The sequence below is a fragment of the Pseudophryne corroboree genome, chromosome 2, assembly GCF_028390025.1.
Source record: "Pseudophryne corroboree isolate aPseCor3 chromosome 2, aPseCor3.hap2, whole genome shotgun sequence".
Classification (NCBI taxonomy): domain Eukaryota; kingdom Metazoa; phylum Chordata; class Amphibia; order Anura; family Myobatrachidae; genus Pseudophryne; species Pseudophryne corroboree.
The window spans coordinates 268,187,437-268,203,014 of record NC_086445.1 but is presented as its reverse complement, the minus strand read 5'-3'; the positions used below and the strand labels follow the sequence as shown (position 1 = coordinate 268,203,014).

At 46.1% G+C, this 15,578-nt stretch overlaps 1 protein-coding gene across 3 annotated transcripts in view; it reads left to right on the top strand.

Moving 5' to 3' along the window:
- NUDT15 (nudix hydrolase 15) overlaps window positions 1–15,578 on the top strand; it is a 32,700-nt gene that overhangs the window by 6,122 nt on the left and 11,000 nt on the right. For all 3 annotated transcript variants that reach the window (XM_063952798.1, XM_063952797.1, XM_063952799.1), the window contains exons 2-3: window positions 8,957–9,173; window positions 10,038–10,234. In XM_063952798.1, the coding sequence (XP_063808868.1) occupies window positions 9,013–9,173; window positions 10,038–10,234 (358 nt within the window). In that variant the 5' untranslated portion in view covers window positions 8,957–9,012. The remainder of the gene's footprint in view (window positions 1–8,956; window positions 9,174–10,037; window positions 10,235–15,578) is intronic.

Below are 15,578 nucleotides of genomic sequence, written 5' to 3'. Positions count from 1 at the left end.
TCTCATTACGCTGCATACAGTAAATACTCATTACGCTGCATTATTTAATACAGTATATACAGTACAGACGCAAATAGTACAGCATACAGTATATGATCCATCTACAGTACTTTATTAATATGTGAGCGTCCAAGTCCCGCAGACAAAACAACATAAAACCAGTAGTGTACACTGACGCAAATGGACGTGTTAGAAGTTCACTATTGCCTCTTGAGATTAGGAATTTTGTACAGTATGTTAGCGTCCTAATCCCATAGCCATTACAGCATAATCAAAACCAATGGATTTATTCATCTGTCTGCGGCAAAGTGGTGAAGTGTTCTGCTTCCTATACTCAGAGTCCCGAGTTCGATTTCTAAAGTACGAATGCATGTTAGTTTTTTCCCAGACACTTTATTATTTTTTTATTCACATAAACCAGGGCAAAGCTGCAGGAGCAGTTCTACTGTTAAGGTTCTATGCACCGTACAGTACACATACAATTCTGTAGCAGGATAGACTCAATAGAAATGGCTACCACCTATGACTCCTTGCCCCACGGAGGCCCTAGGCTACGGAGCAAGTAACAGTCCAGATTTTGCAGGCTACTGGGCAATGCTGAAGGAGCGTCACAATCCCCTAGCTAATATACACAGGGGCGATAGGAATAAGCGAGGTCTATGCACATTACGGTATACCAGACTCAATCGCACAGTACACTGGCAAAATGGCCGCCGCCCCTGAACCCCCACCACGTGGCAGGCAGCGCTCGGATATGGAGTGAGAGATTATAAAAGTTTTGCAGGCTACGGGGCAATGCTGAAGAAGCGTCACAATCCCCTAGCCAAAATACACAGGGGTGATAGAGATAAGCGAGGTCTATACACATTACGTTACACCGGGCTCGATCGCATAGCAAACTGACAAAACACAAGTTTTACATAAAGCAGGGCAAAGCTGCAGGAGAGTTTCTACTGTCAAGGTTCTATGCACCGTACGGTACACATACAATTCTATAGCAGGGCAGACTCAATTGAAATGGCTACCGCCTGTGACTCCTTGCTCCATGGAGGCACTTGGCTATGGAGCAAGTAACAGCACAGATTTTGCATGCTACGGGGCAATGCTGAAGGAGCGTTAGAATCCCCTAGCTAAAATACACAGGGGCGATAGGGATAAGCGAGGTCTATGCACATAATGATACACCGGACCCCATCGCATTGCAAAGTGACAAAATGTCCGAGGCACGTGAACCCCTGCCTTGTGGCAGCACTCAGCTATGGAGCGAGCAACGGCATAGGTTTTGCAGGCTACGGGGTAATGCTGAAGGAGCGTCAGAATCCCCTAGCTAAAATACACAGGGGTGATAGGGATAAGCGAGGTCTATGCACATAACGATACACCGTAAAGTTCCCCATGGTTTTGATTATGCCTTTTCTTTGAACACAGTATTTTCCACTGCCTCGCCCTACCCCCATCCCACTTTCCCCTTCCCCCCTGGGAGCCTGCAAAGTACATGCAGTAGACAGGGAGGGAGTTCCGATCAGGCTACAAGACTTGTGCAACAGTATACTACTGTATGTAGGAAAATCCCCCACCCACTCTGATTTATGTGAAACCTGTTTGCACCCTTCCATTGAATGTATAACAAAGAAAAAATAATAAAGTGAATGTCACGGGAACATATATATTAAAAAAAAAAAAGTTGGCACTTTGGGACTCAAACCTGGGACTCTCAGCGTGGGAGGTGGGAGCCTTCATCGCTAGGGTTGGTATGGAAGGGGAGACAATTAGCTGCCAGAGGGTACCAACCCCAAGTTTCTGTGACCCCCACAAGGCTCATGGCAAGCGTCGGAACCCATGGTGGGTCTGAATTAACGGGCCCATTATAGTCTATGGGAAAATGGGTCCACTTTGTGTACTGATATCTCTGGTTCTGGGTGTCCCAGAGACTCGGGACTGGTACCATACAAAAGAGGCGACTCTTGGCTTTCAGGGCAGACCAACCACTAGTTTATGTGACACTGGAAAGGGAAACGGGAAGCAAACGTGTATCGGGTCCCCTCCAGTTGTCCGCCTAGCTTGCACAGGATGCAGGGTTTCTGGCTAGATAGGAAATACTGTGCAGAAATGCTAAGCATGGTAATTTGACATCCAGGAACATAGGGAGGAGTTTTTATCTCTCGCCATTATACTTAGAAAAATTACACTTGCCACTGTACGTTACAAGCTGTTCGTGCTAATTAGTACACTAGTAGAACATACTGTACAGAGATACTAAGTACAGTGATTTGGCATCCACGAACTTAGGGAGGAGCTTTAATCTCTCTCCATTGTAATCTTTCTAAGTATAATGGAGAGAGATAAAAGCTCCTCCCTAAATTCCTGGGTGCCAAATTACCGTCCTTAGTATCACTGTACTCTATGTTCTACTAGTGTACTAATTAGCACGAACAGCTTGCAACGTACAGTGGCAAGTTTAATCTTTCTATGTATAATGGAGAGAGATAAAAGCTCCTCAGTAAGTTCCTGGATGCCAAATCACCGTACTTAGTATCTCTGTACAGTATTTTCTGTTAGGGTACTAATTAGCTGTTCGTGCTAATTAGTACCCTAATAGAAAATACTATACAGAGATACTAAGGACGGTGATTTGGCAACCAGGAACTTAGGGAGGAGCTTTTATCTCTCTACATTATACATAGAAAGATCAAACCTGCCACTGTACGTTACAAGCTGTTCGTGCTAATTAGTACCCTAATAGAACATACTGTATAGAGATACTAAGTACGGTGATTTGGCATCCAGTTAAAAGCTGTTCGTGCTAATTAGTACACTAGTAGAACATACTATCTAGAGATACTAAGGACAGTGATTTGGCATCTAGGAACTTAGGGAGGAGCTTTTATCTCTCCATTATACATGGAAAGATTAAACTTGCCACTGTACGTTACAAGCTGCTCGTGCTAATTAGTGCACTAGTAGAACATACTGTACAGAGATACTACGGACAGTGATTTGGCATCCAGGAACTTAGGGAGGAGCTTTTATCTCTCTCCATTATACTTAGAAAGATTACAATGAAGAGAGATAAAAGCTCCTCCCTAAGGTTCCTGGATGCCAAATCACTGTACTTAGTATCTCTGTACAGTATTTTCTACTAGTGTACTAATTAGCACGAACAGCTTGTAACGTACAGTGGCAAGTTTAATCTTTCTATGTACAATATAGAGAGATAAAAGCTCCTCCCTAAGTTCCTGGTTGCCAAATCACCGTCCTTAGTATCTCTGTATAGTATTTTCTATTAGGGTACTAATTAGCACGAACAGCTAATTAGTACCCTAATAGAACATACTGTACAGAGATACTAAGTACGGTGATTTGGCATCCGGGACTTACTGAGGAGCTTTTATCTCTCTCCATTATACATAGAAAGATTAAACTTGCCACTGTACGTTACAAGCTGTTCGTGCTAATTAGTACCCTAATAGAACATACTGTATAGAGATACTAAGTACGGTGATCTGGCATCCAGTTAAAAGCTGTTCGTGCTAATTAGTACACTAGTAGAACATACTGTACAGAGATACTAAGTACAGTGATTTGGCATCTAGGAACTTAGGGAGGAGCTTTTATCTCTCCATTATAGATAGAAAGATTAAACTTGCCACTGTACGTTACTAGCAGTTCGTGCTAATTAGTACACTAGAAGAACATACTGGGGACTCGGACTCATACAGTACTTGCATTTCAAAAGCACAGTATTTTCCACCGCCTGCCGCTAGCCCATCGCCCTTCCCCCCTGGGAGCCTGCACAGGTCATGCAGTAGACAGGGAGGGAGTTATTCACATAAACCAGGGCAAAGCTGCAGGAGCGGTTGTACTGTTAAGGTTACACATACAATTCTGTAGCAGGGCAGACTCAATTGAAATGGCTACCGCCTGTGACTCCTTGCCCCATGGAGGCCCTTGGGTTTGGAGCAAGTAACAGCACAGATTTTGAAGGTCACGGGGCAATGCTGAAGGAGCGTCAGAATCCCCTAGCTAAAATACACAGGGTCGATAGGGATAAGCGAGGTCTATGCACTTAATGATACACCGCAAAGTTTCCCATGGTTTTGATTATGCCCTTTCTTTGAACACAGTATTTTCCACTGCCTCGCCCTACCCCAATCCCACTTTCCCCTTCCTCCCTGGGAGCCTGCAAAGTACATGCAGTAGACAGGGAGGGAGTTCCGATCAGGTTACAAGACGTGCAACAGTATACTACTGTATGTAGGAAAATCCCCCGCACGCTCTGATTTAAGTGGAACCTGTGTGCACCCTTCCATTGAATGTATAACAAAGAAAAAATAATAATAATAAATTGAATGCTACAGGAACACATTAAAAAAAAGGTTGGCACTTCCTTCCCATTGGAGTTGGTTTATGCCTTAGGGGACTCGGACGCAAATACTTGCATTTCAAAAGCACAGTATTTTCCACCGCCTCTCCCTACCCCCATCGCCCTTCCCCCCTGGGAGCCTGCACAGGTCATGCAGTGGACAAGGAGGGAATTCAGGTCAGGTACAATACACAAATGCCGACGATCTACAGTACTGTGTTGCTCAGTTAGTTGCGTCGGAATACACTAATTTATACTCATTACCGCTGTGTATTTGTATATAGCTGAATGAATCGCTGCTGCAGATTTACTTTGATTTATGTGAAACCTGTGTGCAACCTTTCATTGAATGTATAACAAAGAAAAAATAAATAAAGTGACCGTCACGGGAACATATAAAAAAAAAAAGCTTGCACAGGACAGGGTTTCTGGTTAGATAGGAAATACTGTACAGAAATGCTAAGCATGGTAATTTGACATCCAGGAACATAGGGAGGAGTTTTTATCTCTCTCCATTATACTTAGAAAAATTACACTTGCCACTGTACGTTACAAGCTGTTCGTGCTAATTAGTACACTAGTAGAACATACTGTACAGAGATACTAAGTACAGTGATTTGGCATCCACAAACTTAGGGAGGAGCTTTAATCTTTCTCCATTGTAATCTTTCTAAGTATAATGGAGAGAGATAAAAGCTCCTCCCAAAATTCCTGGGTGCCAAATTGCCGTCCTTAGTATCTCTGTACACTATGTTCTACTAGTGTACTAATTAGCACGAACAGCTTGTAATGTACAGTGGCAAGTTTAAGCTTTCTATGTATAATGGAGAGATAAAAGCTCCTCCCTAAGTTCCTAGATGCCAAATCACCGTCCTTAGTATCTCTGTACAGTATGTTCTACTAGTGTACTAATTAGCACGAACAGCTTTTAACTGGATGCAAAAGCACCGTACTTAGTATCTCTGTACAGTATGTTCTATTAGGGTACTTATAGCACGAACAGCTTGTAACATACAGCGGCAAGTTTAATCTTTCTATGTATAATGGAGAGAGATAAAATCTCCTCAGTAAGTTCCTGGATGCTAAATCACCGTACTTAGGTTCTCTATACAGTATGTTCTATTAGGGTACTAATTAGCTGTTTGTGCTAATTAGTACCCTAATAGAAAATACTGTACAGAGATACTAAGGATGGTGATTTGGCAACCAGGAACTTAGGGAGGAGCTTTTATCTCTTTACATTATACATAGAAAGATCAAACCTGCCGCTGTACGTTACAAGCTGCTCGTGCTAATTAGTACACTAGTAGAACATACTGTACAGAGATACTACGGACAGTGATTTGGCATCCTGGAACTTAGGGAGGAGCTTTTATCTCTCGCCATTATACTTAGAAAGATTACAATGGAGAGAGATAAAAGCTCCTCCCTAAGTTCCTGGATGCCAAATCACTGTACTTAGTATCTCTGTACAGTATTTTCTTCTAGTGTACTAATACGCACGAACAGCTTGTAACGTACAGTGGCAAGTTTAATCTTTGTATAATATAGGGAGGAGCTTTTATCTCTCTACATTATACATAGAAAGATCAAACCTGCCGCTGTACGTTACAAGCTGCTCGTGCTAATTAGTACACTAGTAGAACATACTGTACAGAGATACTACGGACAGTGATTTGGCATCCAGGAACTTAGGGAGGAGCTTTTATCTCTCTCCATTATACTTAGAAAGATTACAATGGAGAGAGATAAAAGCTCCTCCCTAAGTTCCTGGTTGCCAAATCACCGTCCTTAGTATCTCTGTATAGTATTTTTTATTAGGGTACTAATTAGCACAAACAGCTAATTAGTACCCTAATAGAACATACTGTACAGAGATACTAAGTACGGGGATTTGGCATCCAGGAACTTACTGAGGAGCTTTTATCTCTCTACATTATACATAGAAAGATCAAACCTGCCACTGTACGTTACAAGCTGTTCGTGCTAATTAGTACCCTAATAGAACATACTGTACAGAGATACTAAGTATGGTGATTTGGCATCCAGTTAAAAGCTGTTCATGCTAATTAGTACACTAGTAGAACATACTGTACAGAGATACTAAGTACAGTGATTTGGCATCCACGAACTTAGGGAGGAGCTTTAATCTCTCTTCGGCCAGACCGATATTGAACCTGAACTCTTTAAACCCCTATTTGAGGGAATTCAAGTTCAAGATGGAGTCTCTGAGAGCGGTGGTCTCAGGTCTGGAGGAGGGGGAATTTCTGGTATTTCTGGATATCAAGGATGCGTACCTCCACATTCCGATTTGGCTGCCTCACCAGGCCTATCTCAGATTTGCACTGTTGGACTGTCACTATCAGTTCCAGGCACTGCCATTTGGCCTATCCATGGCACCGAGGGTGTTCACCAAGGTAATGGCAGAGATGATGCTAATCCTGCGCAAGCAGGGAGTGAACATAATTCCATATTTGGACGATCTGCTAATAAAAGCATCTTCCAGGGAGAAGTTGTTGCAGTCCATTGCTCTCACAACTCGACTGCTCTGGGATCATGGATGGATCCTGAATCTTCCAAAGTCGCATTTGGAGCCGACAAGGAGATTGTCTTTCCTAGGGATGGTCCTCGACACGGAAGTGCAGAGGGTGTTTGTACTGGTTGAAAAAGCGTTGGTGATACAATCAATGGTCCGGGATGTCTTGAAGCCTGCCTGGGTATCGGTTCATCAGTGCATTCGCCTTCTGGGAAAGATGGTTGCCTGCTACGAGGCTCTACAGTACAGAAGGTTTCATGCACGGTCCTTCCAACTGGATCTCCTAGACAAGTGGTCGGGATCTCACCTACACATGCACCAGGGGATACGTCTGTCGCCGAAAGCCAGGATTTCATTTCTTTGGTGGCTACAAATGCCTCACCTTCTCAAGGGCCGCAGGTTCGGGATTCAGAACTGGATCCTTCTAACCACGAATGCAAGTCTCAGAGGTTGGGGCGCGGTCACCCAAGGGGAAAACTTCCAAGGAAAGTGGTCAAGTCTGGAATCCATCCTTCCGATAAACATTCTAGAATTAAGAGCCGAGTACAACGGACTTCGACAGGTGGCACATCTTCTACGAGATCAGGCCATTCAGGTGCAGTCGGACAATGTAACGACGGTGACCTACATAAACTGACAAGGCGGAACGAAGAGCAGAGCTGCAATGTCAGAGGTGACAAAAATCCTCCTCTGGGCAGAAAGGCACCACTGTTGGCGATCTGCATTCCGGGTGTGGACTACTGGGAAGCGGACTTCCTCAGCAGACACAATCTCCATCCAGGAGAGAAGGGCCTCCACCTTTTTTGAAAGGGGTCCTGCACATCCAGCCTCCCTTTGTGCCTCCTACGGCACCTTGGGATCTTAACGTGGTGTTGCAGTTCCTGCAGTCGGATTGGTCCGAGCCTTTACAGGAGGTTGAGGTCAAGTTTCTCACTTGGAAGGCGGTCACACTGTTGGCATTAGCATCTGTTAGACGTGTGTCTGAATTGGAGGCTTTGTCCTGTAAAAGCCCCTACTTAATTTTCCATTAAGATAGAGATGGGCTCAGGACGCGTCAGCAGTTTCTTCCAAAGGTTTTGTCGTCTTTTCATATCAACCAACCTATCGTGGTGCCAGTGGCTACTGACTCCTCAATTACCTCAAAGTCCTTGGATGTTGTGAGGGCTTTGATTGAAGATTTATTTAAGAGAACTTCTCGTCACAGAAAGTCGGACTCTCTCTTTGTCCTTTATGATCCCAACAAGATTGGGTGTCCTGCTTCTAAGCAGATGATTTCTTGCTGGATCAGGTTCACTATCCAGCATGCTTAACTTCAGCAGGTTTACCTTGTCCAAAATCTGTTAAGGCCCACTCTACTCGTAAGGTGGGTTCTTCCTGGGCGGCTGCGCAGGGTGTCTCGGCTTTACAGCTTTGCTGAGCGTCTACTTGGTCAGGGTCGAACACGTTTGCTAAGTTTTACAAGTTCGATACTTAGACCAAACTTTGGGTCCTCAGAGGCCAATCAGTTCTGCAGGTGCCTCCACGCTCTCCCTCCCATACTGGGAGCTTTGGTACATCCCCATGGTACTTATGTGGACCCCAGCATCCTCTAGGACGTAAGAGAAAATAGGATTTTAATTACCTACCGGTAAATCCTTTTCTCATAGTCCGTAGAGGATGCTGGGCGCCCGCCCAGCGCTTTGTTCTCCTGCAGTTGTTACTTGGTTCAGTACTGCCTTGTTACTTGTTTAAGTACTGTTGTTCAGCTGTTGCTGAATTGTTCAAGCTAGTTAGCTTGGTTTGCCTTGTTATGTGTGAGCTGGTGTGAATCTCACCACTATGTGTATTTCCTTCTCTCGAAGTATGTTGTCTCCTCGGGCACATTTTCTAGACTGAGTCTGGTAGGAGGGGCATAGAGGGAGGAGCCAGCCCACACTATTAAACTCTTAAAAGTGCCCATGGCTCCCAAGGGACCCGTCTATACCCTATGGTACTAATGTGGACCCCAGAATCCTCTATGGACTAAGAGAAAAGGATTTATCGGTAGGTAATTAAAATCCTATTTTTATCTTGTACAGAAAATCTAACAATTGGGAACACAAGAACTCAACTTTCATTAGTTTTCTGAGAGACTATGTCGGGACCAGCAGCAGCCAATGGTAGACCAGGAGTTGGAGTCGGTGTTGTGATCACAAGCTCCTCTCATCCGGGCTGTGTTCTTCTGGGCAGAAGGAAAGCAAAAGGATCGCCTGGGACTGGCATGTATCAACTTCCAGGGGGACATCTGGAGTTTGGGTATGATTGAAACACATTTACAGTAACTAATTCTTGTGAAATCAAAGATTTTAATGAATCGTGTTTGATGAATGTCATAGGGTTATTAATATGTATCAGGCAGTCACATATCAACAGAGGAGGCAGCCATCTTGTGGCCTGAATCATCATTTTAAAATACAGTCTTTCACTTCATTAGGAATTAAAGTTCTCACTCAGGTTCCAGGGTATATGATAGTGACATGCAATGTTGTTATTGTTCGTCCAGTCCACAATATGACTGCCTCTATGGAATCAGTAGGATTTACCGATGATCAGTATACCGACGTCAGTATGTCAGCATGGGGCCGATCGCAGAGTCCCCTTGTGGGCTCGCTGCGCTCGCCACGCTGGTGGCTCGCTGCAATCACTGTGCTCACCACAGGTTCTGTTCCCACCCTATGGGTGTCATGGACACCCACAAGTGGGAATAACCCCTGATCGCCGGGATCCCGACTGCCGGCAACTTGACTGCATGCCGCCTCTACTGTGTATATGCAACAGGTGCACTGTAACTCTAAGTGGCATAATGTTTTTCTAATAGTGTAGAATTATTGCCCAGATTTGTCAAGCCTTAGAGAGTGATAAATAGCACGGTGATAAAGTACCAGTTCCTAACTGCAATGTTAAAGGTTGTGTTTGAAAAATGACAGGAGCTGGTTGGTTGGTACTTTATCATGGTGCTATTTATCACTCTCCAAGGCTTGATATATCTGGGCGTATGTATCCTATTTTTATGGGGCTATAGGTATTTTGTTTGAATAAAGGAACACAGTTCAGATATGCTCTTGGCGTTTTTAAATCATCTAAACCCAAGCTTGACAGTAGTTTGGTTGGTTGTTACAGTGAGAGCTGGGAGACCTGTGCAGAACGGGAAACTCTGGAAGAAGCAGGAATTCACCTCACAAATGTCCGCTTTGCTTCTGTCGTGAATTCAATCAGTATCGAACATAATTACCATTATGTTACAATTCTAATGAAAGGGGAGGTAGATGTGAAGTACCCGTCAGAACCAACAAACCTAGAGCCAGAAAGAAATGAAGGTAAGGAATTGGATTTATTGTGTATTCACATCTATGTCCAAAACAAAATGCATATACTGTATGTGGCTAATTGTGCAATGTATAACATGTTGGCATAAGAAAACCTACAACATATAAAATGACGTGTTATCATTGCTTCATTAGTAAACACATATAGTACATGCTGAGTCTCCCTTATCCAAAGTGCTTGGAACCAGAAGTATTTCTCTAGCATCCATAAGGGATATTGGGGAATTAGTACGATGGGGTATAGACGGGGTCCAAAGGAGCCGGTGCACTTTAAATTTCTACAACTGGGTGTGCTGGCTCCTCCCCTCTATGCCCCCTCCCACAGGCAGTTTAGAAAAAAAGTGCCCTCAGGAGAGGATGCACAGTCTGGAGCTCCAGAGAGTTTTCTTCAGTTTCTTTTAAAACTTTATTATTTTCGGTATGCTGTTTGAGCAACAGCATACCTGCGCCGTGGGAGTTGGGCGGGCGGCCTCTGTAAGTTGTCAGAGCCGCTTCCCCGCTAAGAGGTTGTTGTACAGCGGGACGCAGCGCCTTGGCGGTCACAATTGCAGCACGCCGCAAACCCCTAACAGTAGCCTGAAGGTGACGACAGTGGTGAGTACAAACCGGGTGCCCCGCTAGTTGGGTCCCCCCGGTTCTTGGTGCAGCAAAGACGCAGGGGCGGCATATGGGACCCTCCTGTGGGTAGACCCACTATAGCCCCCTGTGTACACTGGAAGCGGTAGTGAAATCTAACACTTGCTGTGATGTTTTACACTTATATGGAGACTTTGCCAGTATAAATATCACTGAAGCTCTGGCGACATTACAGGGGGCGGGGCTTCCTCAGAGCTGGACCATCGGCATTTTGGCACCTTCCTCTGCTTACAGCTGCAGCAGCAGGCACACACAGCTCCTCCAGACACTCAGAATACACAGGAAAACTGGTACAGGGGTGTAGCAAAAGGGGAGAGCCGCTATTGTACACAATCTGTGTCTTGAAAAGGACTAATACTCCAGTGTTACACTGTGATATAACAGCTTGCAGCCTCGCTGGGGCTGTTAAGCTTGGGTGTGCTGTTCCCTTCTCGCTGTCTCCCTCTTACATACAGTAAGGGCAGGCTTGCTATTGTATTACTTGTCTGTGTGTGTATGTGTATATAAGTGTTGTTTACTGTGAATGTGGTAAAACACCAATTATGCAGTGTATGTCACACCAGATTCTCTCCCTCTACATCTGGTTCCATATCATGTGAACAATGCAGCCAGTCCTCACAACTCAGTGAGGGGGCTGGGGGGGGAGGGTCAGGAGGTGCCATAAAATCCATGATTTCAGATATGTCATCTCAGCTCACTGCTAATACTCAGAAAACTCAGCAACTGCAGCAGGCTGTTGCAGACCTAGCTGCAAGGGCAGATGTTCCACAGGCCCCCTCTCTAGGTCAGGACCACAAAAGAATGGGTTACCTGCTTTACTCTCAAACTCTGATGAGGAAATACAGGAGGAGGGGGAGGAATTGGAACCTGTTACTGGGGATTCCCCTTCTACACAGGGTATTGAACCCCTCATTCTGGCTATACAGGATGTGTTAAAACTCCCTCCAGAGGACGCTGCAGCACAGCAGTCGTTTTTCTTAACACAGAACAAACTCAGTGTCACTTTCCCTGATTCTGCAGAGTTAGATGACCTGTTTAAGTTAGCCTGGAAAAATCCAGATAAAACATACCAAGTGTCAAGATGGTTTTTGCACACATTCCCATTTGCTCCTGAAGGCAGGAAAATCTGGGAAGAACCCCCGGCTGTTGCCAGCTCCGGGCTCCTTTACCATGAAGGACCCTTGGGATAGAAAAATAAACTACACTGAAGTCTATCTACACAGCAGCAAGTGTATCACAAAGACCGGTCATAGCAGGTTGCTGGTTGACTCATGCCATTCATTCTGTACGTGGGCTACTCAAATTCAGGAGGGCCTCTCAGGGGATATGTCCCTGGTCACTACGGTGACTCTCCTAATACACATTCAGGACACTGCACGCGTCCTGTGTTGCTCTCTCAAGGAGATAGGCAATATTAATGCTAGGACCACTGCTATGGCAGTGTCGGCGCGCAGGGCTTTGTGGTTGCGTCCGTGGATAGCGGACGCAGAGTCCAAGCACAGTGTAGATTCTCTCCCTTTTTCAGGGGCTTGGCTCTTCTGGGTGGAATTGGATATGTGGATTTCTAAAGTTACTGTGGGGAATTCGACGTTTCTCTCCTCTGGGGTCCCGACGGCTAGACGTTCCTACACAGGGCCGTCTACCCAGTCCTTTCGGTCTAGCAGGTTTAGATCTAGGGCCAAAGGTGCCTCAGATGCAGCTAGAGGCACCAGAGGTAAGACAAGAAAACCAGCAATCGCAGGTTCTCAGGAGAGCACCAGTACAGCTTCCACTAAGGCCTCAGCATGACGGTGCCCACCCACCCTGAGGGGATCTCGTGGTGGGAGATCGGCTGCGTCACCTCAGCCGCATCTGGGAAGGCTCCTGCCAGGATACCTGGGTAAACTACCTCATTTCTCAGGGCTACAAGCTGCAGTTCAATGGCGCTCCTCCCCAACGATTTTTCAAATCAAGCTTACCAGCTTTGGAGGATACACGTGCTACGCTGCAACAGGCCATCCTAAAATTGGTTCGGTCCCAAGCCATTGTTCCAGTGCCACAGTAACAACAGGGAAAGGGTTACTACTCCAACCTGTTCATGGTACCAAAACCGAACAGTTCGCTAAGGCCCATTTTGAATCTGAAATCCTTGAACCCTTACCTAAAGGTTTTCAAGTTCATGATGGAATCCTTGCGAGCAGTGATTGCGGGCCTGGAAGAACGGTAGTTCATGGTCTACCTGGATACAAAGGACGCCTATCTCCATATCCCGATTTGGCCACCTCATCAGGCTTACCTGAGGTTTGCCCTGCTGAACGATCACTACCAGTTCCAGACGCTACCCTTCGGTCTGTCCACAGCTCCGAGGGTGTTCAAGAAGGTGATGGCGGAGATGATGTTCCAACTCCGGCTCCAGGGGGTCAATATTGCCCCTTACCTGGACGATCTCTTGATAAAATTGAGATCCAGGGATCTTTTATTGCTCCATATAGACCGCACTATCCAACTTCTGTCACACCATGGGTGGATCCTCAATTTACAGAAGTCCCACCTGGAGCCGACTCAGCAACCTGTTTCTGGGAATGTTGCTGGATACTGTGGCCCAGAAAGTGTTCCTCCCAGAGGACAAAGCGAGAACACTTCAGGAAATGGTCCTACTCAAATAGCCATCCATCTTTGCATAAGATAGTTGGGGAAAATGGTAGCCTCATACCAGGCGATCCAGTATGGAAGGTTCCGATCAACATTCTGGAACGTCGGGCGATCTACAATGCTCTGATTCAGGCCTCTCCTCTACTCAGGGATCATGTGATCCAAGTTCAGTCAGACAATGCCACGGCAGTGGCGTACATCAATCGACAAGGAGGGACAAAAAGCAGAGCCTGCATGCGAGAAGTGTCAAATATACTACTCTAGACAGAAAGAAATGCAAGAGCAATGTCCGCAATCTTCATTCCGGGAGTAGACAACTGGGAAGCGGACTTCCTGAGTCGTCACGATCTCCACCCGGGAGAGTAGGGGCTCTACCATCAGGTGTTTCAGCAGATCATCGACCGGTGGGGCTGCCCACAAATAGACATGATGGCTTCTCGGCTCAACAATAAGCTTCGTTGGTATTGCTCACGAACCAGGGTCCCTCAGGCGAGAGCAGTAGATACACTGACGTCACCTTCGCCTTACCGGCTGGTCTACCTGTTTCCTCCAATTCCGTTGCTCCCAAGGGTGCTAAAGCGAATCAGGAATCAGAGTCAAGGCAATTCTGATTGCCCCGGATTGGCCTCGGAGGGCGTGGTACGCGGATCTTCTGGACATGTCCGTCGAAGACCCTTGGCCTCTGCCACTGAAAAGAGATCTTCTTCAACAAGGACGGTTCGTCTACCCGGACTTACGGTAACTTTGTTTGGTGGCATGGAGGTTGAGCGGAATATCCTAGCTCACAAGGGCCTTTCCAAAGAGGTTATTGCCACCATGGTTCAGGCCAGGAAACCTGTGACGTCAAAACACAATCATATCTGTAGAAGACATGTCTCTTGGTGCGAGGAACGCCCGTATCCGCCTGCGGAGTTCCACCTGGGGCGTTTCCTGGAGGCTGGTGTGGATAAGGGCTTACGTCTGGCTTCCATTAAGGTCCAGATTTCAGCTCTCTCAATTTTCTTCCAGAAGAAATTGTCAGTGTTGCCAGAAGTTCAGACCTTCTTGCAAAGGGTACTTCACATACCTCCTTTTGTGCCGCCCACGGCACCCTGGGATTTGAATGTAGTGTTGGAATTTATACAGTTCTCCTGGTTTGAACCTCTGATGACAGTAGAAGACAAGTACCTCACGTGGAAGATGGTGATGTCATTGGCCCTGGCTTCTGCTAGGTGTGTTTCAGAACTGGGGGCCCTATCATGTAAAAGTCCCTACTTGGTCTTTTACGAGGACAGAATCAACCTATTGTGGTTCCGTCAGGTTCTGGCACTTCTGCTCCTCCGGAGGCATTGAATGCTGTGCGAGCCTTAAAGATCTATGTCAAGAGGATTGCTCGGATCAGAAAGACGGATTCCTTGTTCGTGCTATATGATGCGCAGAAAAAGTGTTGCCCTGCTTCTAAGCAGTCCATTGTTCGTTGGCTTAGGCTTACTATCCAACAGGCTTATGGTGGTCAGTCTGAGTTGATCGCTCGCTAGCAGCTTTTAACAGCTGTGCAAACGCATTGTCGCCGCCCACTGGGGAGTGTATTTTTGCTTTGCAGAAGTGCGAACGCCTGTGCAGCAGAGCGCCTGCAAAAACATTTTGTGCAAAACAAGACCAGCCCTGAACTTGCTCTTCGTGTGCGTTGATTCTAATGTTGGAGGGTTGGCTTTTGACGTCACACACTCGCCCAGCGTTCGCCCAGCCACGCCTGCGTTTTCCCTGGCACGCCTGCGTTTTTCTAAGCACTCCCTGAAAACGGTCAGTTGACACCCAGAAACGTCCCTTTCCTGTCAATCTTCTTGCGGCCGCCAGTGCGAATGAAAACGTCGCTAGAACCTGTGCATAATCCTTTGTACCCGTACGTCGCGCGTGCGCATTGTGGTCCATACACATGCGCAGAAATGCATATTTTTAGCCTAATCGCTGCACTGCGAACAACGGCAGCTAGCGATCAACTCGGAATGACCCCCTATGTGTCGGCAGCCTTACCTGTTCTACAGTCTCTGAAGGCCCACTCTACAAGATCAGTGGGGTCTTCCTGGGC